At 44.5% G+C, this 25,959-nt stretch overlaps 2 protein-coding genes across 2 annotated transcripts; one reads left to right on the forward strand and one right to left on the reverse strand.

Annotated features, from left to right (window-relative positions):
* The first annotated feature begins 528 nt into the window (after nt 1–528).
* LOC306778351 (leukocyte surface antigen CD53-like) lies at nt 529–7,946 on the forward strand. The gene is made up of 8 exons (XM_079269822.1): nt 529–668; nt 1,333–1,417; nt 2,362–2,550; nt 6,578–6,652; nt 6,743–6,850; nt 6,970–7,074; nt 7,152–7,235; nt 7,435–7,946. The coding sequence occupies exons 2-8, from the start codon at nt 1,355–1,357 to the stop codon at nt 7,504–7,506; spliced, it is 696 nt and encodes a 231-aa protein (XP_079125948.1). The 5' UTR covers nt 529–668; nt 1,333–1,354; the 3' UTR covers nt 7,507–7,946.
* A 1,242-nt stretch (nt 7,947–9,188) lies between these two features.
* Nucleotides 9,189–24,826, reverse strand: araf (A-Raf proto-oncogene, serine/threonine kinase). The gene is made up of 15 exons (XM_079270602.1): nt 24,770–24,826; nt 23,078–23,292; nt 22,037–22,140; nt 21,125–21,227; nt 20,808–20,962; nt 18,960–19,104; nt 18,684–18,711; nt 18,442–18,569; nt 18,095–18,297; nt 16,705–16,881; nt 16,277–16,323; nt 15,516–15,634; nt 15,128–15,259; nt 13,776–13,910; nt 9,189–12,713 (listed from the first exon to the last, which is right to left on the reverse strand). Exons 2-15 carry the CDS (start codon nt 23,186–23,188, stop codon nt 12,573–12,575), a joined length of 1,728 nt encoding a protein of 575 aa, XP_079126728.1. The 5' UTR covers nt 23,189–23,292; nt 24,770–24,826; the 3' UTR covers nt 9,189–12,572.
* Between the last annotated feature and the right edge of the window lie 1,133 nt (nt 24,827–25,959).

Here is a 25,959-nt window from a genome sequence, read left to right on the forward strand (position 1 = left end):
GTGGGGTTCACATCTCCAACTGCAACTGAATGTTCAGTCGGCGCCTCAGCCCTTCAGGGTTCTCCACCACACACAATCTGGTGATGAATAAAGTCTCTTTTATGTTAAACAGACACTCATACACGCCTACTGTAAGTGTATTTAAATGCATACCTTTGCAGTTCATTTACGTTTGTGCATAAATTACACAAACTCTCACGGGCTTTACTCGACTAGAATAGAATTAACATGCTATGTTGTATAAAAACAAAGACCAATACAAGATAAGTCATGAAATACAATGTTCTAAAGACGAGTCAAGCTCACCACATCTGGAACGCCGTGTGTGCACTGCGTTTGGTAACCTATTGTGAAAATATTTTGCTTTTGAACAATAAGGATCCTATTGTTCTCTGACATAGTTGTCACCTCACCTGCTACATAATGATTCAGCATGTTTTCAACCTCAACGCGCCGGACCACAGTTTATTTCTGTCGTCGAAATAACAGAAGTGTGTGACAGACGCCCTGCTGCTGTTATTTTGGTCTGTTCTCTGCCACGCTCTCTGTCACAGATGTTCCATGTTGCTAATACTGAGAATGAGGAAGTGAGAACGAGGTGCTGAAAGCCCCACAAAGAGCCATGAGACGGGGAAGTGTGAGCAGAGACGAGCACATAGTTCAAGCTGGTAAGACCTCTGCTTTATTCTCCTCTGTATGTCGTGTCAGGCTGAGATATTCTGAAGGAGCCGTTTCGCCGTCGCTTATGTCTTTATCATAAAACAATGTGTTGTCGTTGTATCTCTAGAGAATACGAGAAAAAAAGGAATTTAAAAAACTTAAAAATGACTTAAAATGCCAGCATGGTCCGTCATCTCAGTCGAAGTGTTGTAAACGTTGAGCAGAAATAGATCAAATGTGAGCAAAATGATATTATTCTGGCATCCATCTTTATTAATCATTCTTACGTCAGGTTATAAATAGATTCACTATTTGAGTTTTCTGATATTTAAATATTTAAACACATAGTTATCATTTTTACCCAGAAGTATTCATTTCCACAGTAGAACCCTTGTGATGTCATTAGCAACACCAGCTATACTACACGGCCTGCTCAACGAAGGTGAAATGTATTTGTAACTCTGTATGTAAACTGGGAGGAAACACAGCAAGTGAGATAGGGTCATGGGCTTTGTCAGCATTGACGCACACACACACACACACACACACACACACACACACACACACACACACACACACACAAAAGGCCGAAATGAGTTCCGAGCAGATTCATTTAGTCTTCCTCTGTTCATAGCAGATGAAATATGTTAATCTGAATGCTTCTTGCTGCAGGTCTGATCAGAGGTGTGACAGAATGGCTCAAGGATGCCTCAAGTGTTTGAAGTACACCATGTGTTTCGCCAACTTCCTTTGTTTTGTACGTATGTCTTCATCATCCAGCAGCACATTAGGTCACTATGGTACATGTTGTGTAGCTCAGCTAATTACATAAAAGTAATGATTCCATAAGTGCCACTTGGAGTGGTACTGGTAGAAAGGCAAGCGACTGAACCGACTGGAAGAAGGAAAAGTCAGTGTTTGAGGAAGTATTCTGATCCTTTACTAGCTTTGGTATTTCTCAACCTGGACTCTTCCATGTTTTTGTGTCTAAGTGACGAATGTGACAGCAAGTTATGAAAGTGGTTCAGTATTGCGGGAGGCTGTATAGAAATGTCTGCGGTCCACTGACGGTCATCAGAAGTGTCTGACTACATTATGGAGAGAACCCTACGGAGGAACCCAATGATGTTCTTTGCCCATCACTTGATCCCGTCTCACTCTGACAAGTCTCACACTGGAATCTTGCCTCACATCCACATTGTGGACATGAGCTTAAATATTCATACATTGAAAGTATTTTAGAGAACATGAAGCTGAGCTTTCTGTTCAGCCCCCCTTACACTCCTCTCTAACTCCCACTCACGTTCCCACCGTCTTCTGGGAACAAGTCACATGACACAATAACAGAAAGCAAAGGCTTTTCTCTCTGTCGGGTTCTTTCCATCGCGTGTCAGACACAGACACTTGCAGTGGGCGTGCATTGACGGAGAGGAGTTGCCCCGAGCGGTTTCACGACAGCCTGTTGCAGCGCGCCAAATCCTTTAACTGGACCAACGGCACAGAATGTCCCGTTAGTCACACAGACACAAACACACGGAGACCAACGTTGGCCTTTCAGTCAAAGCATCAACAGTAGAATGAAGTCAAGTATTGAAAGTACTCGTGATGAAGAAAAGAAGGCTCCTCTCAGTGGAACTCCATAGGATAGAAGTGATTGTCGTTATGACGCGTTCACGTGTGATCACTCTATGATCCTGTCAGCTGTGCGGTGTGGCGGTGCTGGGCTTCGGCGTCTTCATGATGGTCAACTTCAGGATCACCGCTCTCACCCCGACCCTGGCCAGCTTCAACTCCGCCAACATGCTGCTGATCAGCGGCATCGTCATCACCTGCGTGTCCTTCCTGGGCTTCCTGGGCGCTCTGAAGGAGAACCGCTGTCTCCTGCTGACGGTGAGACACGCACGCACGCACGCGCGCGCACACACACACACACACACACACACACACACACACACACACACACACACACACACACACACACACACACACACACACACACACACACACACACACACACACACACACACACACACACACACACACACACACACACACAGGCTGTGTTGCTGCTCGAGTCCACATGTGTCAAACTCAAGGCCCGCGTGCCGAATCCGGCCAAATATAAATATACCAAATATAAATATATATATACCAAAAAAAAAATATATATATATATATATATATTTCTTTCTTTTTTTTTTTGATTTTTTTTGGAAAAATAATTAATAGTTAGACTTGAAAATAAAAGTATCCCCATGGTCGAAATTATGAGATAGAAAGTTGAAATGATGAGATAGCATGTTGTCTGTGTACCGACATTAAAACTATCACAACAGGTGGACAGGAGAGGCAACAGCCCGTAAAGAGGTTTTCCAACGATTGAAAAAGATCCACAAATAATCCCAAAATGTCCACGAAGAGAAAAATTGATGCAGAGGGAAGAAAATGTAATGAAAGATGTGAAAGTGAATACATGTTTGTGCTTCAAGGAGAACAACGGGTCTGTCTTCTGTGTTATGAGGCGTGTTGGTGATGAAGGATACAATTCTCCAAACACGGAGCTAAATTTAGCCTCCAAGAAAAACATCAAACTGTCCAAGAATTAAAAGGCAGACTGCAATCACAGCAGAATATATTTACACAAGCTACAGCCCAGTGCATGCTGAAGGTATGTGAGCAGAGCTCCGACCAGATACAGACTTTTACAAATGTCAGTTTGTGAAGAAACACCATCGCAGACCGAGTTCATGAACCAGCAGCAATCTAACAACACAGCTAGCTAAGAGACGAGCAGGTACTTGTGTTTGTAATGAACTGTTGATGAAAGCACAGACAACACGGATACATCATCTATCACAGTGATTCTTAACCATAGGGCCGCGGCCCATGATTGGGCCGCGAGCGCCACCTAGAGGGCCGCGAAAAACTTTCAGTTTTGCACCTGTGGGCCGCGAGGGCCGCGGGACCGCATAGGTTATCAATTGAAGACACCAGAGATCTTACTGTTATCCATGAGACGCTCAGTTACGATACAGCTTCCCACCACCTGGTGGCGGTAATGCGTCAGTCAGTTGTTTAACAAGCTGCAATAAGCAGAAGAAGACACTCAGCTAGCCGCTAGCCTGTAGCGAAAGTTATGGATAAGTTATTAAAAAGAAAAAATGAAGACGACAGTGGTGCCATACCCCCCAAAACTCTAAATGTGTGCGCAAGTACAACCCTGACTTTCTTAAGTACGGCTTTGTGAACGGAGGCAACGAGGCAGAGCCGAGTGCTCAGTGTGTGGAATGTGAGCTAATGCTATCAAACGAAGCTCTGAAGCCTTCAGAAATAAAGCGACACGTAGCGACGAAACATCCAACGCTCGTGGGAAAGTCTGTTGGGCTTCTTGTTGTGTGTGCAGGTTTACATACACATGATAATAAATGTCTTTGTGATCATCACATTCTATCATCTCATTTATTTAACAAGGGTTTTGCCTGTTCAACACTGGCATCCTCGATCCCCTCCCCTTCCGTTCCTACGGCTTGTTTGCGCAAACACGTCACAAAACATGTCCGTGTTTGGTATCCCAGCGTGCCCAAAATCCTCATCTTTGCAAAGAAATCATAGATTTTCTTTCATTTCTTATGGTTTCTCCACAAAAGGAGCCCACACACACTGTCCAAAGTCGCCATAACCGCTGCAAATCGTATCTTGCAGCATTTCGACGGAAAAAGACACATTACAGACCCGACAACGTGCTAGCGGATGTTACCATGGAGCTACTGCCTTCAGAAAACGCTAGTACTTATAGTACAAACCTTATCCTCCTCTTCCATAATCCGTCAAACAACGTTTGCGTAACTGAGCTATTCTCATACTCGTTTGTGCGCTCGGTCGCAGCCATTAAGCACAGCAAGTCCGCTACTCACACACCGTGTCTTCGACCTTATATACATCGTTTTTGGAATTTGCAAAGGCTAATAATAAAAGGAAAATAATATAATATCAAAACATAAAGGGAGAAACACCTTTAGTGTGTCAGAATATCATGTGGTTACCATGTGTCCATTTGGGTCTCCAAATGTCCTTTTAGAGCTCCGCCTGGATCTCTTCATGAAGAAACTCTGTAGAATGGTTATACTTTGTCCAATCTTCTTCAAATTTGAGGCAGTTGTTCACTGATAGTGTAGTTACAGCCCTACACTGTCCTTTACCTGTACAGATACAGCCACTGGCAGTTATTTATACTGAAAGATACTTTTTTATTTTATGCGGACACAAATCTTAAATTTTTACTGACTCCAAAGGCCCACTGCTCTGTTTCTGTATGACCTACAGGTTGTCTGACACTTTTGATGCATATAGTCAGAGTGGGCCCCGGGACACTTTGTACTTGAAAAGTTGGGCCCCGAGGTCAAAAAGGTTAAGAACCCCTGGTCTATCATGTTCATCAGACCTGACTCTCAGTGAGCAGCTCTTGGATGTAGCTGCATGCACAGGACGACAACAGGGAGGAACATTAGTGATGCAGAGAGGTGAACAAACAGCTTTGAACAAAGTTAATGTAATAACTTGTGTTTGATATTTGTCTTTGTTATTTTCTTTAATAGTTTGATCTTTGATAGAGTCATGTGGGTTTCTTAACCCTAAATTAAAATGATTCATGTTATAACAGAAATGTGTTTAAATATCATTTTTCATTTATATAACTGCATGTACAATATTTGTACACTTGAATAAACAATAATCAAATGCAGAGAGAGTTATTTAACAATATGTTAGGAGAAGTTAGTTTTACAGTCTTACAGTTACAACCGGCCCTTTGAGGGAGCGTGATGCTGATGTGGCCCAGAGTGAGATGAGTTTGACAGCCTGCTCTAGTCCATCTGCTCACTCCTCATGATCTCTCTCTGCTCTCTGCACACTGTCACCTCAGCGACACCTCGGCTTGTTTGGCCCCCAACGTGTCACAAAGTGTTGCAGGCTTGCTTGATTGTTCTCTGCCATTGCTTGTAGTCACAAATCATTTCCAGCACCACTACGAGAAGACACGCGGAAGAAACATTTGAAACACGATGCTTCTGTTTGAGATATACTTTACATGCTTTCTATCACCAGTATTACATCATCAACACATGAAAGGATCATTTAGAGTTATTACAACGTGGTGTTTTATCTTCATAGTTTATCGGTTAGAATGACGTTGTACTCTGGGAACAACAGTCCAACAGGTGAGTAACCCAGAAGACCAGACAGGTTGGAAAGAAGCCAACACTTTATCCACATTATGTAAACCAGTGTATTTGAAGGTAAACACTAGAAATGAGCCCACACAAAACATCACTAATAATCCCTCAGTGCACAGGACAAAGCCCTCATTACTGCCCTCGCACTATGTGGTCGCCCTTAACGTCTAACCAGACATTCACGGTCCCCTGAGATGGAATCCTACCACTTTCGGGTTTTGAGTGAAATGTCTCGACAGCTGTCTCATGAATTGCCATAAAATGTGGTTCCAACAGATTCATGGTGCTCAGATGACGGATGCTGATGACCTTGGTGATCATTTCTAAACACGACCAAATCCCTGCAAAAGTAAAGTAAAAGCTCAGCTGCACGCTGTGCGTGTCAGGATGCTCACACACGAAACGAAGACGTGAACGTGTCGGTCACACCTGATAAACATCAGCATGCTCACGTCATGATGTCACTGCGTTGACGCGCTGATGTCAGCATCATTCACTGGTCCACAGACGGAGGGATGTTTACCGCGGACCGTCTGGGTAACATTCCAAACTGCCCGTGTTTCTCCTTCCATTGGACCGACAGTATATTTGAACATTCTTGTTGTGTTGAGGAATCTTGTGTTTGGTGTTTGAAAGTCTCTCAAAGATGAAACATACAACCGACTGTCGGGTTATTGTGTTGACAGTTTTTCCTGCTGCTGTTCTTGCTGATGCTGGTGGAGCTGACTGCAGCGTGCCTGCTGCTCATGTATGAGGGAGAGGTAGGGTCACATCCATCAGTGCTCTCACGTGTTGTACTAACGGAGGAAACACAACTATGTATAATCTGCACACCTCTCCTCACTACTCAGATAGGTACAATGGTGAAAGAGGATCTCACCAAGGGTTTGGAAACGGCCAAAGGAAAGACTGGAAACTCGACGGAGTTGACGAGTGAGTGGGATCTGATTCAGGAGAAGGTGAGTGGATCAGAGCACAGACACGCTGATGGCTCACATGGATGACTATCTGTGGATGATACAGAGAGCGAAGACGTCTCAGCACGTTATCGTCAAACCTCTTTAAAAATCTGTTTCAGCTTAATTGCTGTGGAATCAATAATGTGACGGACTGGGGAGACAAAGTGCCCGAGTCCTGCTGCCTGAAGAACTGCAACAGCCCGGCGGTCCAGTACAGACCAAAGGTAGACAGATGCAGACAGATGCCTGACCTGCAGCAGACGGTTGCTGGCGGTTCTAACGGGATGCTCTCTGTTTGCAGGGTTGTTTGATAACCTTGCAGAACTTGATTGAGGATAACTTCCTGACCACCGGCGTCTCTGTCATTGTCCTCTGCATTATCGAGGTAAACTGATGCGTATATCTGAATACTTCATACTTACTACCAAACTGCAAGGAACACTTTGTTCATTTCTCCGTACAAGATCTGAGCACATTCTCATCTTGTTGGAGCTTGAAGCGGCCGCTGTTAGAATTGAATGCAGCTTTAATAGTTCATCCAGATGTGTTTTACAATTCTATTCTTCCATCTGGTTTGTCGACAGGTTTTGGGAATGTGTTTCGCCATGACGCTCTTCTGCCACATCAGTAGATCCGGACTCGGCTACAAGTTATAGACGATATCCTCTCAAACTATATATTCTTTATCTGCACATCTTAGTTCATATTCTTGTACAGTTCTTGTCCTTTGATCAAATCATGTTTGCAGATGTTTCTGGAAAAGCTTATTTAGGATTAGAGGACAAAATTGTGATTTGAATCATCTTTGTTTTGCCATGATCCCAAAGTATGTTTCAACAGAATAAGCTTTTTAATTCTCAATATGGAAGCAGTTTCAGAGAACTGCCTTCTGTGAGCGAGCGAGACAGTAAAACGCTGTTTCAGTCTGAAGCTGCTTGTTGAGTTCCTCTCATCATCGGCCGTCTTTTGAAGAGAATACCGGTAATAATGAAAAGTAGTCGTTTGTCACATTAAATGATATAACTTTCTTACACCTTTTCAAACTTGATAACTTTTGGAAATCCTGTAATGTACCAATAAAGCCTTATGAAATGCGCCACTGTATCCTCCATTTTGACTGACTTCATGTTGTCGGATGATCAGTGTTTCCTGTGGAGCTGCTCACTGATCTGTGGTGGAGCCATATTTGTTCACCACTTCCTCTTCTGACTCCATTCAACCGCCGGTTCCTCTAAAGACGTCACACGCGTGTTCCTTAGAGTCACGCGTGTGAGAGGCAGCGGAAAAACCCTCGATGTCAATGTTTAAGACTTCCATTTTTAAATAGCGTTGGAGATTTTGTCTTTTTTTAACAAAACATGAACTTCAGATGACTGCACAGAAAGTTGAGAACAAGCAGGAAACAGATGAATGTATTTATTTAGAGAATAAATCCTGCATCAATATTTTAAGATTTCCTTTACACTTTAAAATTATTTTGTTCTTTTTGAAATCACACAAAAAATAGACAAGTACAATTTATGTAATTAAAAAAAAAATGTAACTGTACACAGAAGAATATACCATTTATTGCAAACTGGACACCTCAGAAACTATAAACATTCACCTAGAGATATGAAAACACACAAACACGACTGATGATACAGCGCTCTCCTCTGAAACAAACCTCCAGTATCATGAACGTGTCACAGAGCTCTTCCGGTCCATTTGAATGGGTGAACTCCCAGTAACGCTTCCTCTTTTAGATACCAGATGAACACAAAAGCGATCCAACAGCCTCTCTGAACACAATAATGAACAAGTCCCTCTGAGAGGTGATGCACTGATGATATGGATTCACAGGAAACCTGGTCCAACAGCATTATGTCACTTTAAAAGAAGACATTCTGTCCTTGCTTTAGCTGAACGCATTTAGAAAAGGTGGGTTTCTTTCATTCAGCAGCCATAAGGCCGTTCAAACACATACATATCTCAGGCGCCAGCTGACCCGGCAGCCAAGTGTCAAACGGTACTTTGACAGGATGCTGCCCGAGTGAAACCCTCTGAACAAACTATTGCTAAAAGACAGTACCGTTCCTAAAAGAACAGCCCGGACACACAGGGAGGGGGGGAGAGAGAGCCCGGACACACACACACACACACACACACACACACACACACACACACACACACACACACACACACACACACACACACACACACACACACACACACACACACACACACACACACACACACACACACACACACACACACACACACACACACACACACACACACACACACACACACACACACACACACACACACACACACACACACACACACACACACACACACACACACACACACACACACACACACACACACACACACACACACACGGAAAAAGAAAAGAAAAAAAAAAGAGCACCCGGACTCACGTTGCAGAGAGTGATGTCTCTCTGTAAACATGTATTCGAGAACATCTGCAAAGACATCAATAAATAAGAGAAAGCCAGAAACAAAGTCTCTCCCAACCCTGGTTCACAAAACCCTGACCCCCACCGGTAAAACCACGACCCCCGATAGAACTGGAATCAGTAAGAACAGTAAGGGTACCCAGCCCCTATCTTCACAACATTGAACTATAAAGGTCTGATCTGCTGTCAGTTCATTGATAACGGACTCATACGATATTCAGAGGAGTGAGGCCAGTTCACAGAACACCAGACACCACCAGACACCACCCTCACAGCTGCTGCTAGTCCACCTACACTCAAGTGTGACACTAAAAACCAGACGACTCAGTAGTACACTCAGCGAATACTTCTATGATCACCAACTCTGCCAGGAAGCAGTGAACTCTATTGATCACATCCTAAGAAAGTAACCACTGTTGAAGGAAATAGCAGGCGACCGACATTCATGAGGCAAAGAAGCGCGTTCGTCCTAAACCCAGGAAGAAGAGCAGTCACACACACAAGAGCTCTGGAAACGTGAACAATCGAGAGTTAAATGTGCACGAGCTGCAACCAGCCGATAAAAACCCTGAAAGAGTGGAGACGATCTGAAGAGGTCACTCTGCAGCGCATCGGGCCAAGAGGAGGAACACAGAGTACCAGCTGCTGCTGCTGCGGACCAAGTGGAGTTTAATGCTGGACACCAGCACAGGAGAATGACCTGCCCATCAGACAGGAAGCTGCTCTCAACCGGAGAGCAGCAACAATCAGACTTCAATATTATAAGAAACCAAAAACCTAGACCAGAGAAAAGCAGTCAGGAAGTCTAGAACCTTCCACTAGCGTCACCGATCAGAGGAAGCAGCTGGTTCAAGTACAGGAGACCAGCACGAGTCTCTGCCAAGTCCACTTTGGATTCGTTTGTAATCCATGAAATAAAAATAAAACTACTACTCTTTACTCGCTGTGATGAACTAAATCCCGTCATCGGTTCTGTTCTAAACAGGAGCAGTGCTTCATAAAGGGCCGCGTCCCTGTCCAGCAGCCTGAGGGCCACAGCGGTGTTGGCTGACCCCTGACCCCTGCTCACCGTCAACCTGTGCTCACAAAGCAGAGCGCCACCGTCAGTGCTCAGGGTGTTTGTTCCCTCTCTATCCCGAAGCACCGGCGGCAGGGGAACTCCGTTACCGCGACACAACAGGTTCACCAACGGCCTCCACATGAACTCCAGTCCACGTTATTCACACAGCGCCTCATCACAACAGAGCTTCTCATGACACTCCATACAGAGCACGTCTACACCGGACTCCTAATTACCTAATTATACAAGCGTCCCAAGAACAAGCAGCAGGAGGCGAGCGTAGAATGTGTTTGAAGATCTGAAAACTAAAGCCAGACGCATCCACGTACCTTCCTTTACTAATCCAACGAAGCGCGGCCTGCCAGATAACACATGTTGACGTGAACAAGACATCTCAAATCCAACCATGAGACAAGGCTCGCATTACTCACTGGAGCGGATGCTAAACAGACTCAGTCATGCTGCTCAACCTGCCAGCTCGCTGCAGCAACACATCAACACAGAACCAAATGAATGCTTTGCTTCATTATGTGTCAAACCAAAAGCCTGCCCACTCATCTAGAGCTTCTGAAACTCAGACAGCTTTTAGAATGTTCCACCTCCACAGTCCAGTTCATTGGGAGCAGACTGAAGAAGGAATCACACGGAGCCACTGGAGTTACTCAGTGTTCATGCATCCCCCGCTGCTACAGTACCAGATGTGTGTGTGTGTGTGTGTGTGGGCATGGAACCGTGAACTATCACTCAGTGGCTAATCCACAGTGTAGTGTTTGACAGCAGGAAGACTAGACTGCTGCTGAGCTGCGTGCCGTGGGACAGTCCGTCCGTCTCATCTCTGAGCGGCAGAAATAAAGTGAACAGGAAACACACCATGTGTAGCAGCAATACAACGAACCATTTACATCAAGACTACAACTCACTGTGGGCTGTCAACGACACACGAGGCTGAAAATAACAAATGTATATACGTGTGTGTGTGTGTGTGTGTGTGTGTGTGTGTGTGTGTAACCCTGTGATCTGGAGCTGATGACATCGTGGTAAAAGAGAGGAATGAGTACAAAGCGTTGGGAGTACCTTGCAGTTGACGGTGTGCTGTGTTGACCAGTACAGATTTAAACATTTGAATGTTGAAGTAGTTGCTGCAGATTGAGCAGTGCTACTGAGAGCCCTTAACCTGAAGCCTCTTAATATCTTCATACATGCTTCTCGTGGCCTGGGATGTATTGAGGGCCTTTCTCTGAACTGGCCTAAAATAAAATACTTGGGAAAATCTTGAAATCTTGTATTTTGGAATCACAATGACGAGTCATTTTGATTTGCAGCACCCTGCTGCTTGTATTTTCCAGCGTGTCAGTGTGTGTACCCAATGGCTTCTTCAAATAAATCAGATGAATGATACAGCTGCTCAGTGGCTGCCTCCTTTTCTGTGCAGCAAGGAAAACAGTTTTCAATTTCTAGAATTTCCTAAATATTTTTCAATAAATTTGGACTTCCGATGAAGACATTACTGGAACCTAACTGTAACAAGCATTCCAATGTCAACGTTAGGACTGAAGCCTCCAACTGCTCGACACAGCCCGAATGTGCAGAGCAGCTTTCACCACGGGAACAAGTGAAACTAATTATAGCTGTGAAATATGAGCAGACCAGTGGAGGTTCCATCCAGACTAAATCACCAGCTTCACATGTGAGATGCCCCATCACACGCACTGAAGGGGCTCATGACGAGTGAGCATCTGCAACATGGAAGCTGATCAGGTGACCTGAACCAGCAGCTCCAGCATTATGGCTGTTGAATGGATTTAAATTATTTGGCTATGATTCCAGTGCTCCTCAAAGGGACTGACAGACTATTCTACTGCTGAAGATGAGCAACACAGTTCTGCAGGGTTTGTGCAAAACATCTGTTTTAACCTTTTCCTCAAAACAAGTGACAACACCTCCGAGCAGGTGAGCGTGCGGAACGATCGAAGGCATTTTAACATCCTTCTAGAAGCAGGAGACAAGTATTTCAGCTAACGAGCAGATCTCTGTCCCTATGACTCACGATCAGACTAAACATCGTACGGTTATTTCTACAGTTACTGAGCGCTGGGGGAGTGGGCGGGGGCGTGGTCTGCCAGGGCAGTGGGCCTGTGGCACGGGAATGCTGCGGGCTTCTCTTCAGGGAGACGACCTCTCTGCCCCTGCTGTGGGGAGCCTAGAGGGGCATCAGCCTGGTGGTGTGGAACAGAAGGGGGTTCAGGTCCTCGGCATGGACGGCCCGATGGAGCGACGGCTCCGAGCGACTCCGCTCGATTTTTGGCAGCAGGTCTTGAACCTGCTCGATGGACACGAGGATCTGATGAAGGAAAAACAAATGTGAGGCGGGATTAGTTAGGCGGAGAACACTGACAGAAAGGTGGTTCCACTGCTCCCTCAGTTCATAGTAGATATACGGTGCTGATTTCATGAGACACCTTCTGGAACATGAACTGTGAACTGATGTCACAACTGTGTACAATGTAACAACAGCTCAAAATGTGATAATCAGCACATAATGTAAGAAAAACACGAGTGCATGACGTAATAACAATTTTGCATATGATGTAATAAGTTATTACATCATGAGATAATTACTACATTATATTATAAACTGAACAAAAAAAGTTGACAATTACAAATGTAACAAATTTAGCAAATAGTATAATGCTAATAATAGTAATTTAAAAACAGAGTCCCGTCCTAAAGCAGAAGAACGGTTCTATTGCTACACGGCACCAGAGTCCTGAGTGTGAAGCAACTCAAGTCTCTTGACTACAGGATGTCCAACGACCCGGACAACAGAGAACTCAGCAAGGAGTCGACTCCACAGGTGAGCAGTGTTGAGCACGTAGGGAGCGTGAGGCATGACGAGCGTGACGTGAGCGTGACGTGAGCCCGTCAGATAGCGATCTGTGTGCCTGTGTCACACGTGCACGCAGGGCTCTTCTGTGCACGCAGGGCGTGTTCAGAGACTAATTAAACCCTGTGTTACAGTAACTGAATAATTATGTTGTAAGGAGCAATTATTCCACATGCGAAGAGTCAGCATTGTAAATCCAGCATCATCTCTGTAAAGGTTCTCTGTCGTCGGGTCACTGGATATCTGTTGAAGATATATAGTCGTCATGAATTTTGAAGATTTGATCAATTTGGAAGTGAGTGATGCAGACGTCGTCTAGAGCAGACGGAGAGTCCAGCTGCTTTGAATGAAGGACTCCACAGTGTCCTGTACAACTAGAAGAGGTCCTGAACTTAAAGAAGACGAGGAGATTATAATGTAATCATTTATCCAAAATAGAATAACTTACTATACTGTGCACCAAACTGTTACATTATTATGCTCTCCTGGGTTCTTATGGGAAGCTATTACACGACTCACCTGTGGAAACAGAGGCCTCTCGTCTCGTATGAACTTCTGACAGTCAATGATGAGCCTCTTCATTGACTTGGGTGAGGTACTATACATCTTACTGAGGTCTGGAGACAAGTAACCACGTCCAACCATGAAGATTATCTGAGAACACCAGAGAGGGAACCGTGAGTTACATCTGAGAGTGCTGTTCATGTAGTGACATAAACCTAAGCTACAGTAGATACTCTTAGTATTTCTGATCAGCATGCATGGCAATAAATTACAATACAACAGGACCAACCCCAAATGTTGCTATGCTGTTAGCTCTGTTATGCGAGCAGCTAACGCCAACCAGCGCTAACTCTCCTCGAGCTGACTTCTACAGATTTGTGGTTCAGTGTTGCATTTTTAATGATTGGCGAGCGGGCGAGCATTAATGTCAAGTCCTGCTCCATCTGTTGGTCACTCAGTGAACACTGTGGTCCACATGGACTAGAAGGGATGGACCTGCCGATCCTCTGACTGAAGGGCCTGCCTCCACCACGGAGCCACAGTCGCCCACAAAGACCAGTTAAAGACGAGACGCCTCAAAAACTACAAATGACCAGATGACCAGGGCATTCGCTGTAGATAGTGATGAAGCATGGAAGATGAAACAAACAGTAACTCGACAGAAAAATCAGCGTTTCTTTAAGGTAAAATGTCCACTTGCTGTCCCTCTTCCATCGGGAGGATTTGCTGCTTTTCTCTGTTTCACCTCATTGTTAACTGAATATTTTTGGGTGAGCTGTTGTTCAGACTAAACAAGCAATGGAAAGACGACACCTCGGGCTCTGTGTTGCACTTTTTCACACCGTTTGGACCTTTTGTATATGAAACAATTAGATGAATCGAGAAGATGATCTTCAGGTGGCGGGTGAGATATCTGCTTCTGTGCCACCCTCGTGCCCACTTCTCCTTTTTTCATCCTTCAAACTAATTGCTTTCTGGTGTGCAATAGAAAGACACCCGTGTGGAAAACTGCATCACATGCTGAGTCGATAGCAACTGGTGGCTGTAGACATGTAGTGTCTGGTTCTTTGTTGGCAGTAGGCATGGAACCCACACACACTACAGCTTACAACCTGAACTCAGTAGACTCTGGTACGATTGGACCGCCAGCTGCTCCACATGATCAGAAAGTGAAGTGCACTCTCATCGTCTCTGCATCCTGAGCTTGGCTCAGCCCAATGGGACCGATTGCTTTCAAACAACACAAACACGGCAGAGCGAGCGCTCCTGAAAGCAGAACGATGAAGTGCGGCTCCAGACCTTTCCTGACGAGCTCTCCTGCTAAGACTAGTGTTGAGTGAACCCAAAGAGGAGTAGAGTCATGTCACCTGGTCTCTGTTGTTGATATTGGAGTAAGGCAGAGTCCCTGACATCAGCTCAAACAGCACGACTCCATAGCCGTACACGTCGGATTGGAACGTGTACGGGTTGCTGTCCTGCATTCGGATCACTTCAGGAGCCTCGGGGACAAACGAGCACAAGAGCCGTTCATTTGTGTAGTGACACGATGAATCAAACACTCATTCAGCCGTTAGCTCTTCAATAAATATATTGTGTCTCTGCAAACATGAAGCACTTCTCATTCATACTGAAGTTGACTTCACCGCGCTGTACTTTAAATGCTTGGTTGTCCAATGGCTCCAAATGTATTCGTTAATATCATAGTTGTGTCACGTTAGTGGACGTCCCTCCATCGAGTCACAGTAAGAGGCTTACCATCCACAGAATGGATCCGCTGGGCTGTTCCACCTGCTGAGAGCCGCTCCACCGGGACTTCACCGTGGCCAAGCCAAAGTCACCGATCTTCACAGTCCAGCCCTCGTGGAGAAAAATATCTAGCAGCAAAGCTTAGGAAACATGACTCCAGAGATCTGATGTACATATTCATGTCACCACAAACGAGCACAGACAGTGAGCGCTGTTGAACGCACCAACTGAAAACAAGTTCTCGGGGTTCAGCGAACGTGAATACATTTAGAATGACATTAGCCTAGAACTCAAAGTGGAGAGGTCAGGGTTTTCAAACTGAAAATGTCTTGAAAGTGATGAAAACACAATCATTACATATCAATCCATTAGAGGGAGGACGTGGGCTCAGACAACAGACTAATAGTACACCAGTCTCTCAACAGGTCTGGGCCACTCCCAAAGAGAAGTTCTCATAAATCACTTGTTCACGCCACTTATGAACGAGTCTCTTCCTGCACGAGGCCCATTGTTTGACGCTGACACCCTTTCACATCCAAGGCCTTGCTTCATCTCAAAGCCAACGCACCAGTGTGCAGAAGAGAGAAATACAGTGAATGCATTACCGCCCGATGCTTGGACTGTTCTTGACATGTCTGCCTGTTTCAGGTTATGATTCATGTTTGAGGTTCAACGTTTGCTAGCTACAGAACATGTTGTTGGTTGAGTTCCAGGCGACCGAAGCACAAACACAGACTGTTAAATGTCACCACTCGACAAGAAAAGGATACTGTTTGATTTCAGGTCTCGATGGATGATGTTCTTCGCATGAAGATAACTGAAAGGGGAAAGAACATGAGTGATTTCATCTGTATAAGGTTATGAATACGTTATATTGCACCCTGCACAACATTAAGCCAGTAGTCAGAGGTTCTCCTGCAGTATGAACAGCCTTCACTTCTACCAGTCCTGCACTACGACTGACACCATCAGATCACACTGTTCAGACCAGAGCTGAAACACACTCAACATTTAAACAAATTCAACCCCATTAGGAAGGTTCATGGAGAGTTATGATGCATCTTGTGGAATCATTTCTCTCCACCAAACTAGCTTCCATTAAATACTAAGTACACAAAGTTGTGTAGCGGAACAAACACAGCATCTACTTGACACTTGGTGTCTGGTGCTGAAGCTGGAATCGAGCAGCAGGTCTTACTCCATGCCCTGTGCCGTCTGTCTGGCCACATCAATGCGCCGCATGGTGTCAAACTTGGTTTCTGTGACGTGCAGATGTTGGTACAAGCTGCTGCCTTCACACCACTGTGTGATGATGGCAAAGTTGGGCTTCGTCATGTAGCCCATGAACAGCAGGATGTTGACGTGGCGGGTCTTCCTGCAGACAACAGAAATCACAATCACATTAGTCTCATCCATGATCAGATGAACTCATTCATTTCATTAAGATACAGTTATTGAATTGATATATGTGAGAGTTAGTTATAACAACCAAATAAACCGGTTTATCTGGAGTTATTATGACGTCCCACTCAATCGGTTAAAAGGGCCATAAACACAAAATGAAGTCGGTCCCTGGCCGAGTTACTGATGAGGTCACACCATTGGTCGGTCCTGTTCTGGAGTTCACTCACTGGCCATGCTCTCGCAAAAGGAACATGTACAACCACGGAAACTCATGAAGAGAAAGTGGAAGGAACACACTGATGATTTCACACAAGACTAAAATCTTAAAATCTCCCCTCAAATAAACAGCTTGAAGTAACCAGATCCTGTAAGAAGCATTACAAAGATTCTGTGAAACTTCGACTGAACACGGAGCAGAGAAGAGAGGTTGCATATGAAAATAGCACGTAGCACACATATTGCAGACCCCTAAAGAAATTTGCAGAAGAAAATGTAAATGGTAACTTGGGTATTCTTCAACCTGGACACTATTTTAGTCTCAGTGACTAATGAGGACAACAATCTGTGAAAGCGGTCCAGTATTGAGCGAGTATCCTTCTGTACGTCCACCAACAGGCTCGCTGCTGCCACCGACCGACCGACCGTTTCAGAAGTGGAACTGTGAGTGCACTGGACGTGTTGTTATTCAGATTTCACAAAAAGACTGTGGTTACAGAAGACGTTGGTCCAATTTCTTACACTTCTAATAACAATCGGAGCCCGTCAGAGGCAAAAACAAGCACTTCTAGTGAACTTCCGGTTACACATCAACGCTGATTAACCTCACAGCTCGTTCACTCTCCATCAGCACCGGACCCATTAGTCACACTAACAGAGGAAATAGGGTCCAGGTGGAAAAACACCAAAGTGAGCCTTCAATACCCATGAATTCAGGATACAGAGACTACCACTCACCGTCTGTTGAACAACGGGGCCACAATTTAACACACTGACCAGACACGGTCAGACCATATACTGGTCTCACTTCAACTGATGTTTACTCATCACAAAGGTTCCATAAGTCAAAGCCCATTGATGAATATTGTAAATATATATTTATCTAAACAACCTGTTTTCATGTTGTTGTCAGTGGCCTTTTTCAAAGAAGACTTCCGCTCACGTAGAGAACAGGCAGCACTTCTCACCGTAACACCTGCATCTCGTTCTTGAAGGCCTGCAGCTGTTCCGGGGTCGGCTCGGTGACTTTAAGGATCTTGATTGCCACGTCTCCGTGCCACTTGCCCTTGAAGACCGTTCCAAAGGAGCCGGCACCGATTCTCTTCTGAATGGTGACTTCTCGAGAGTGGACCTCCCAGTAGTAACTCGAGTCTCTGTAGCCCCCTCGGTGCTGAAACATCCCGGCGAGTCAATGTTTTGAACTACTAACTCACAGCGTAAGTAAATCCCTTTGAGACTTTTGCACTTCAAGGGTTTTGCCGTCACCACTAACTCTCCACACCCCGTCTGAAGGATGCGGTCAAAGACTACATACCACTTTCTTGTTGTCGGACGAGGAAGGCTTGCGCTCCTTGTGCTCTGAGGGAGACTTCGGCGGTCTCCTCCCCGGAGAGCCGAGAGAAGACGGGGGGCTGGTGGAGGGTTTTGGTGAGGGTTCAGGACCTGCAGGGACGAGACAGTACTTTAAAAAAAAAAAAAAAAAGGACAATAACACCACATGTAAAATCACAAATGAATACAGATTGAAATATATAAATAAATACAAAGTTCACATACCCATTGTGTTGTTGAATTTTAGTGCTTCCTAAAAAGGAGGAGATACCCTGTATTTTAAATTCACGTATGATGTTTAACACACAGGGAAGTAAAAGGTGTCGAGGTCAGCGGTTTGAGGACTTTATATGGACCAACACTAAGCACTGGAGCTTGATGATGTCATATAAATGATATCAACAGCAGGCAATCGTCAACACCGTTTACCTTCGTAGATACAATCGGATCCTCTTGACAAGAGCAAGAAATGCAAACACGGGCCGAGCAGCCGGCACTGACCTCTATGATGCTGGTACCAGCGGGGCCCACCGTGCTGACCATGTGCACGTTGGGAGTGGAGGTGGAGCGATGCCTCTGTAGAGACTGGCCATCTCCACTCGGCATGGGGAAGCGAAAAGCTGAGGTTGGGGACAGGAGGTCCATCCTGAGTAAGTAAAAGAGACAGAATATATATATATGAATATCAGCTTCACGGACCAGGACTACAGTGTCCCCTAAAGCGTCGTTTCTACTCGCCGTAGTGAAGCCAGCACCAGAAAAGCACACAAACGTCGTGCGTGTTGGCTCCACAAGTGGTCGGTCGTGCAGCTCTGAATTTTTGTATCTTGGCGCGCGATCATGCGACACAAACAGTTCCCTGATAAAAGCACGATCTACATGTCATGGGATTATACAAAGACGGCCGATTCGCTTTTAAATGCTTTATAATTAGGTCTTAAAAATCTACATTTGAGTAAATATTTTGCAGCCAAATCAAATAGTTAACTAGATATTCAACCTTTGTTTCTTTAAAGTGCCTGGAACACTTGACTTCTTTCTTTACAGCCTCTACAGTAGTCCATGAAGAGGAGATACGAGTTTACAGATAATCACAACCCCTCCTCTGCATTGTGGAGGCTGGTTTATGGCATTTTGACAGTCTATGGGTTACACTCGTTGTCTTTTTGATTTGTTTGTACGCCCTCTGGTGTTTCGGAGAATAATGCAGCGCACAGCACAGAGTATAAACGCCTCCGTACACACTCGCCTGTCTGCTTAAATCTACTTTGTTTCGTATAGGCGCTTACCCAGCAGGCTCTGGGGTTAAGGCTAGGTTGCTCTGCGATGGGGAATTTTCTGGCAATAGTATCCGTGGGTACTCATCTGTGCAGGAATGAGTATCAACCCTGGACAAAACATAGGAGAGAAGGGATAGCACAAGAGACATAATGAAACAATGTGTCAGACAAAGGAACACTCATTTACATTAAGGACCTAGAGTTGTTCTTGTAATTACATATCTATATGCAACCCACATAGACTGATCTCTGCCATCAACCGGTTTAGATTTTTATGATCAAACTGTTAACTTGATTTTGGCATTGTACGTAACTGTTATTTTAGACTTTTAAATTTGCACTCTACCCACTTGGTATTGCCACTGCTGCACAGCAGCTTCCCTTGAGATGAATAACGTTTTATCTTATCTGTAATTTATGCTTTTTCTAACTGGGCTCCTGACTCAAAGAAGACACTCGGCCGATAACAGAAACCATCATCTGATGAGCACACCAACGTAGCCATTTGTTGGTTCGGGTTCATGTCTTTCAGAACAAAATACATTGATCAACAACATTGGCAAACAGAAACACTGATCAGATCTCATAATCTCAGCCAAAGAAAAGGACACAAAAACCTATGAGACAAGCGGATATGATAATTATCAACTCGTACTACATCTTACACTATCATGTCCATCTGTGGATGCTAGTCCTTGGATATGGACGCATGTTTCAGGTCATAGTTCAGCCTTTATGTCTGGTCCTAACTACTCCTGTTGAGTGCGAGTGTTGACTCTTGACCTCAGAAACCGTTTTGTTAACATCACGCTGGGGAACACAGCGACATGAGGTTTAACGCTCTGGTAAGAGAAAGCATGTGGACTTTGAGAACAGCTGCAGTTTGTTTCATTTTTATCAGTTATATGTAAAAAAAAGAATTGGGCTCCCCCCTTCCATCCCACCCGTGCTGTAGACGGCAGCGATAGAATAACTCATTCCCTCGTTGGCATCACTTGGTGCCCGTATAGATTTACACCCACTGATGAACTGAATCACTGCTCGACACCGAAGTTCTCCCTCAACTCACCGTTTGGTCACCGTATCCATGTCCACGCACACAGTAGGGACCTTGCTACTGCAGTGCTGGTGGAATTTGTAGCCGCATGTCTGACATCTGAAGCCGTTAAAAAGAAACTTGTGGCAAAAATCACAGTAGGCCAGTTTGAAGAAGGTTTTCCGTACCTGCACGATAAAGAGGCCACAAAAGTCACTTTTACACCAGCAGTGTAATTACGAACCCAAATATCAGGTGGAACGCCAACCAGGCCAGTTCCTGACAGGTTGGCATTATGTAAATAAAGGTATTTAGCCATAAACATGGAGCTGTATTTGCCAGCTACTTACAAAGTTGTGCATGGTGAGCGGAATATCATCCAGGACCTCGACTAACAGCTCCTCTCCAACCAGAGGAGTGATGTCTGTGTCCCAATCAGTCAGCCGCTTACGACTGGAGAGGCAAGAACACATTTGTATACATCGTCAGTTTTAAATACTTTCAAATTAATTCATTCAAAACCTGAGGCGCCTATTTACACCATTTGTGTTTGTCACAATGAAATGGTGTTTAACTTTAGATTTCTTGTGATGTTAGAAAAGAGGGTCTTCAACTATGGTCAGTATCAGACAATACTGCACCATTCTCATTCCTCTCTCAATGTGAGATCATGACCATGTTTAATTATTTCTTGTTAGTCTCGGACGAAATATAGTTTAACATATGATGTGCAGTACATTTGAGAGACGGAAGCAGTCAGATGATCTAAACCACTTTATTTACAGGTAGAATTGAATGTTCGTGCACCTGGAATGTCACGAATAATCCGCACAGGAAGACAGTGTGCATTAAAGCTGCCGGACCTGAGGTTCTGACTGTGATTATCTGACTGCTGGGGTTTCTTGCCCCGTCTGACTTCTTCATGGATCTATCGCTGCGTTTACAGATGGCCACAATTAACTTGGTATGTGCAATGTTACTATTTTGATGAAACTGTAAAAAGTAGATCCAAGAATTTCCCTTTAAAAACCATCACGCATATACACACACACTTTTGAGCATGTATAACTAACTTAAACACACTAAATGAGTTTGCACCACACCTCATAGTATCAACAAACTATACTGAACAACACACAGATCTCAGAATTCAGCCAATTGTTTGCTGTTGCCTCTTGATGCGTTATGTTGGCGATGAGGAATGCAACCCGTTATCGCTGCATGTGTGGGAGGACATTCAGAGGACAATAACGCCATCTCACCCTTCTAGAAGGCGAAATACAGCACAGCAGTCTTGGCTCAGGCCTCTCACTTTGAGCGCTTTATCGAGACTCTCGTACACGGTCTGTCCTTGGCGAACATTAACCTGAGAACAGGAAACAGTAGTTGAACAAATGGGACTTTGAAATGACGTTCATTGGCCAGGTACACACAGGTAACATGGAGGAATATTAGGAGTACTGAGAAGCAGAAATGACAGCTATCAATTGACTTCATGTTGACATATACCGGTAGATTACTCATGTTGCGACAGAACTTCAGTCCAGTGCACACCCATCACTTTACCCCCAAAATGTTACGTTCTATTCTGACCACAACAGAGCTCTTATGGGATGACAGTCAACCACAGCTGCTGGTCCCATGGTGACATTACCGCACAATATGTCACAACTATATGTGCATTTCTAACATAGTTTGGTAGATACTGTTGTCTGTTCATTTTATATAAAAAGCACAGCATGAACACACAGAGAGCTCAGCCAGACTCTACAGACAACCCTTTTTAAACAAGTAGTCTGTGACGTGACAGCAAATGTTACAAAGCAATCGACTCAAGTTCCACTGAAAGGACATCTAGCAGGTCCAGCTGAGCTCCACATGGCCTGCTATTTTACAGCAGAGAGATATGGATAGCACGAGGAGCCTATTGTTTCAACCATTATTACAATAATACACAACCATTTTCAATAAGATTCATATTTTGCACGTAACAGGATAATTTAGCAATTATTTGTCAGAATATGAACACAAGATATCTGATGGGGATGATAAGCGTTGGTGGCAGGCACCATCTGTGAAATCTGAGCCCATCTGCGTCTAGCTTACTCATTAACAACCTGGAAAAGATGTCGAACTTTGTGTGAGTAATTACACTTACAACCAACAGTGCTACCGCAGAGGTGGTAGTAGTCAACTATCACTTATTCATCTTGTTACAGCATACTCACATTGATGTACTCAGTATGTCAAATGTGTTTTTTAAATGTTCTGCTGCTTCATTGTATAAGAGCCAATCATCTCACCACTGTCCTCTGTTTGTTGGGGAGGTAGACTCGGATGGTGCCCCCACCTCGGGGTACATCCTCCGGACTAGTCTCCCCCGAGGAGGAGTAGGAGGAGGAGGTGGAGGACATGATGAGAGGCAGGAGGAGCTGGGACACGGAGCACTGAGACGCCACAACCTCAGGAGAGCTTCATGCACAGTGGAATCCAGAAGAGTTAGCCCTTTCCTAGTTTCCTGCAACAACATGGACGTATTTCAGTTTGGACAGAACATCTCCACACATCTATACTTCCTGTGTAAATAAAGTGGCATTTTGTGGATTGGGGATGTAGATGCCTCGCCTTAGTAATCAACCATAAGAATGCAACATTAAGCACAAAGTCTAATGCAAACACCCGTAACACTGTACAAACAAGCAGAAGACATGCAGCTAAACAACACATACAAACAAGCAAAGCTGTAGTTATCCATATAGAAACTGGCATGAATCAGGACAAAGAGTTCCAGTAGTTTGTAGTCAACAATACAAATGTACATTCTATAAATAATGTGCAAATGCCAGTATACACATAAACACAAGTTATGATGAATAAAGTTGAGCACAGTGATTTCTGGCAGATGTTAGTTTCTTGAGACTTTTGAGTCTGGTGGGAAGTAGGTACAATGTTACATGATAGCAACATCGCGTTAAGTTAACGCTAACCAGAATCCCGTTACACTGAATGAGAATGGATCTGTGCTCTCTCAACAATGCCCTTATCTGTATGGAGTGGACACGTTATGACAATGTATCCTGACGAGCTGTGAACGGCTCACAGTTATCATCCTGTCGATAACAACAGCTGATTGCCTAAGTTCTGAATGATGTCTGAAGATACAGGAGAGAACGCCACCCGGTCTCAACGTCAACGCAGTGCCTGTGGAACTCCGCAGCACAGACGAACGACACCGATGATCACATTTAACTAAACTACTATGAACGTTACCCTGCGTAACGTGACAACGTATGTGTCAGGCCCATCTTTAAAAGCAATGCTGAATTGCAGCGCTGAAAGTCAAAGTTGCAAAACCAGCGAACTGCTAACGCTAACTACTCGCATGCTAATCCTACCTAACGTTAGCCATTTAGCTTAGCGTGGGATTTGCCTGCGATGCAAAATGACATTCCGAGTTTTGGAAGGCCATGTTTCTCTCGGGCGACAGTTAAACGATTATAGCAGACTAACAAACAACGTTTAAAGGTAGACTGGTAGGAAGTAACGTTAGGTACAATGTTACATGATAGCAACATCGCGTTAAGTTAACGCTAACCAAAGTTGTCAAATACTTTCATAACGACTTGTACTGTGCGAGCTAACGTTAGCTGGCTAAATGCTGACTGGAGCAGGAGAGGAGATTATCTGGCTCGCGTGAACACAGAGGCTAATCTATCTGACTTTAATGTGTAGCCTACACAGTAGGGCTACACTGGGCTACACTGTAGGGCTCTTATGCTACTCCCTGCCAGCTAACGTTAGCCACTGTAGGGGGTTTTACCACCGCGTCAGCTTGTTGGTTACTTCTGATGTCTTCCTAAAATACACAGCAGCGACTTATTTCATTGGCACGAGTAAAACAGCGCTTAACAGTTGTTGCTATACCGCTAGCTACATCTGTCAGGATAACAGCGAAACCTTCTTCCGTGCAGTTTGGATAGAAGTTAAACGCTTACCTGTAGCAGCCATCTTGAATTATTTCAAGCTGAAGTCGGATCTGTCAAGAACTTCGGGGAAAGCGGAAAACCTCCGAAATGCTCCTTCTTCTTCTTCTTCTTCTTCTTTACATTTGATTAGCGGGTCGCAACCAACTTGTATAGGTGCATACCGCCACCTACTGTACCGGAGTGTGCAGTTTCAGGGTGACCTTTTCTTCACTGTTTCCAACTAAATCCTGCGGTCTAATCCCGTTTCTTTAAGAAATCGCAACAGTGCTCTGCAGCACTCCCGCCATTCTCCGTCCACTGCCAGAACTCCCTCCAAACTCCACTTCCGTCCCAACTGACATATTTTTTGCTTCAAGATGTTCCTGTCTGAATTGTATCTCTGACATTTCAGGATAACATGCTCCACGTCTTCAGTAACATTACAAATAGTGCACTTATCTGAGTCCATTTGTGCCATTAAATACAGCGTTGAGTTAAGTCCTGTGTGTCCGAACCTTACCCTTGATATTATGACCTCCTCTCTTCTGTACTTCCCTTTGTATGTCTTCACATTTATGGACTTCTGAATGTTATAATAATGTCTTCCTTTGTTATCGTTGTCCCACTTCTTCTGCCATAACTCCCGTCCTGCCTCTCTTATTAATGCTTTAGCTTCCCCCTTTACAAAAGGAATATTCAATATCTCCTCTTCTTTTAGTGTTGGTGCTCTCTTTGCAATCATATCTGCTCTCTCATTGCCCTCCACCCCTACATGAGCAGGAACCAGCTAAATGGAACATTCATTCCCAGTCTTTGAAGTCTCAACATGATCAGAGATATTTCCATCACTAAATCCTCTCCAATTGTTTCGAAATGCTCCTTCTTCATTGGTTGATTCTTAGCTGCGTGAGGAAAAGCACAGCGCACACACACAGTGACGTCCATGACGCTCAGTGGGCGGCGGCAGTTCACCGTCATGTATCTTCTGCCTCGTGCTGTAATTATGATTACTCTGGGGAGTGAGGTGGATAATAATGGTTGTTTTAAATGTGGATTATTAGCCTACAGGATGAAGTACACGTGACATGTTTGCTAGATAGTTAAAGCACACATCTTTCAGAATAGTTCAGGAAAGGAGAGAAAACCCAGAAAAACGTCAGTCAGAAGGATTATGGATCATCTTAGTGGAGCTGTAGAGATTTAAAGAACTCAATATGGCA

This window comes from Melanostigma gelatinosum (assembly GCF_949748355.1).
Source record: "Melanostigma gelatinosum genome assembly, chromosome: 6".
Taxonomy (NCBI): Eukaryota; Metazoa; Chordata; class Actinopteri; order Perciformes; family Zoarcidae; genus Melanostigma; species Melanostigma gelatinosum.

Bases quoted from the DNA above. Each gene is read 5' to 3' on its own strand.
- LOC306778351 (XM_079269822.1), top strand. From the start codon at position 1,355: ATGGCTCAAGGATGCCTCAAGTGTTTGAAGTACACCATGTGTTTCGCC. The intron at 2,551-6,577 runs GTGAGACACGCA...TTGTGTTGACAG, and splicing joins ACCGCTGTCTCCTGCTGACG to TTTTTCCTGCTGCTGTTCTT. The intron at 7,236-7,434 runs GTAAACTGATGC...GTTTGTCGACAG, and splicing joins TTGTCCTCTGCATTATCGAG to GTTTTGGGAATGTGTTTCGC.
- araf (XM_079270602.1), bottom strand. From the start codon at position 23,188: ATGTCCTCCACCTCCTCCTCCTACTCCTCCTCGGGGGAGACTAGTCCG. The intron at 21,228-22,036 runs GTGAGATGGCGT...TTGCCTCTCCAG, and splicing joins GTATTTCGCCTTCTAGAAGG to TCGTAAGCGGCTGACTGATT. The intron at 12,714-13,775 runs GTGAGTCGTGTA...TTCCTTCATCAG, and splicing joins AGAGGCCTCTGTTTCCACAG to ATCCTCGTGTCCATCGAGCA.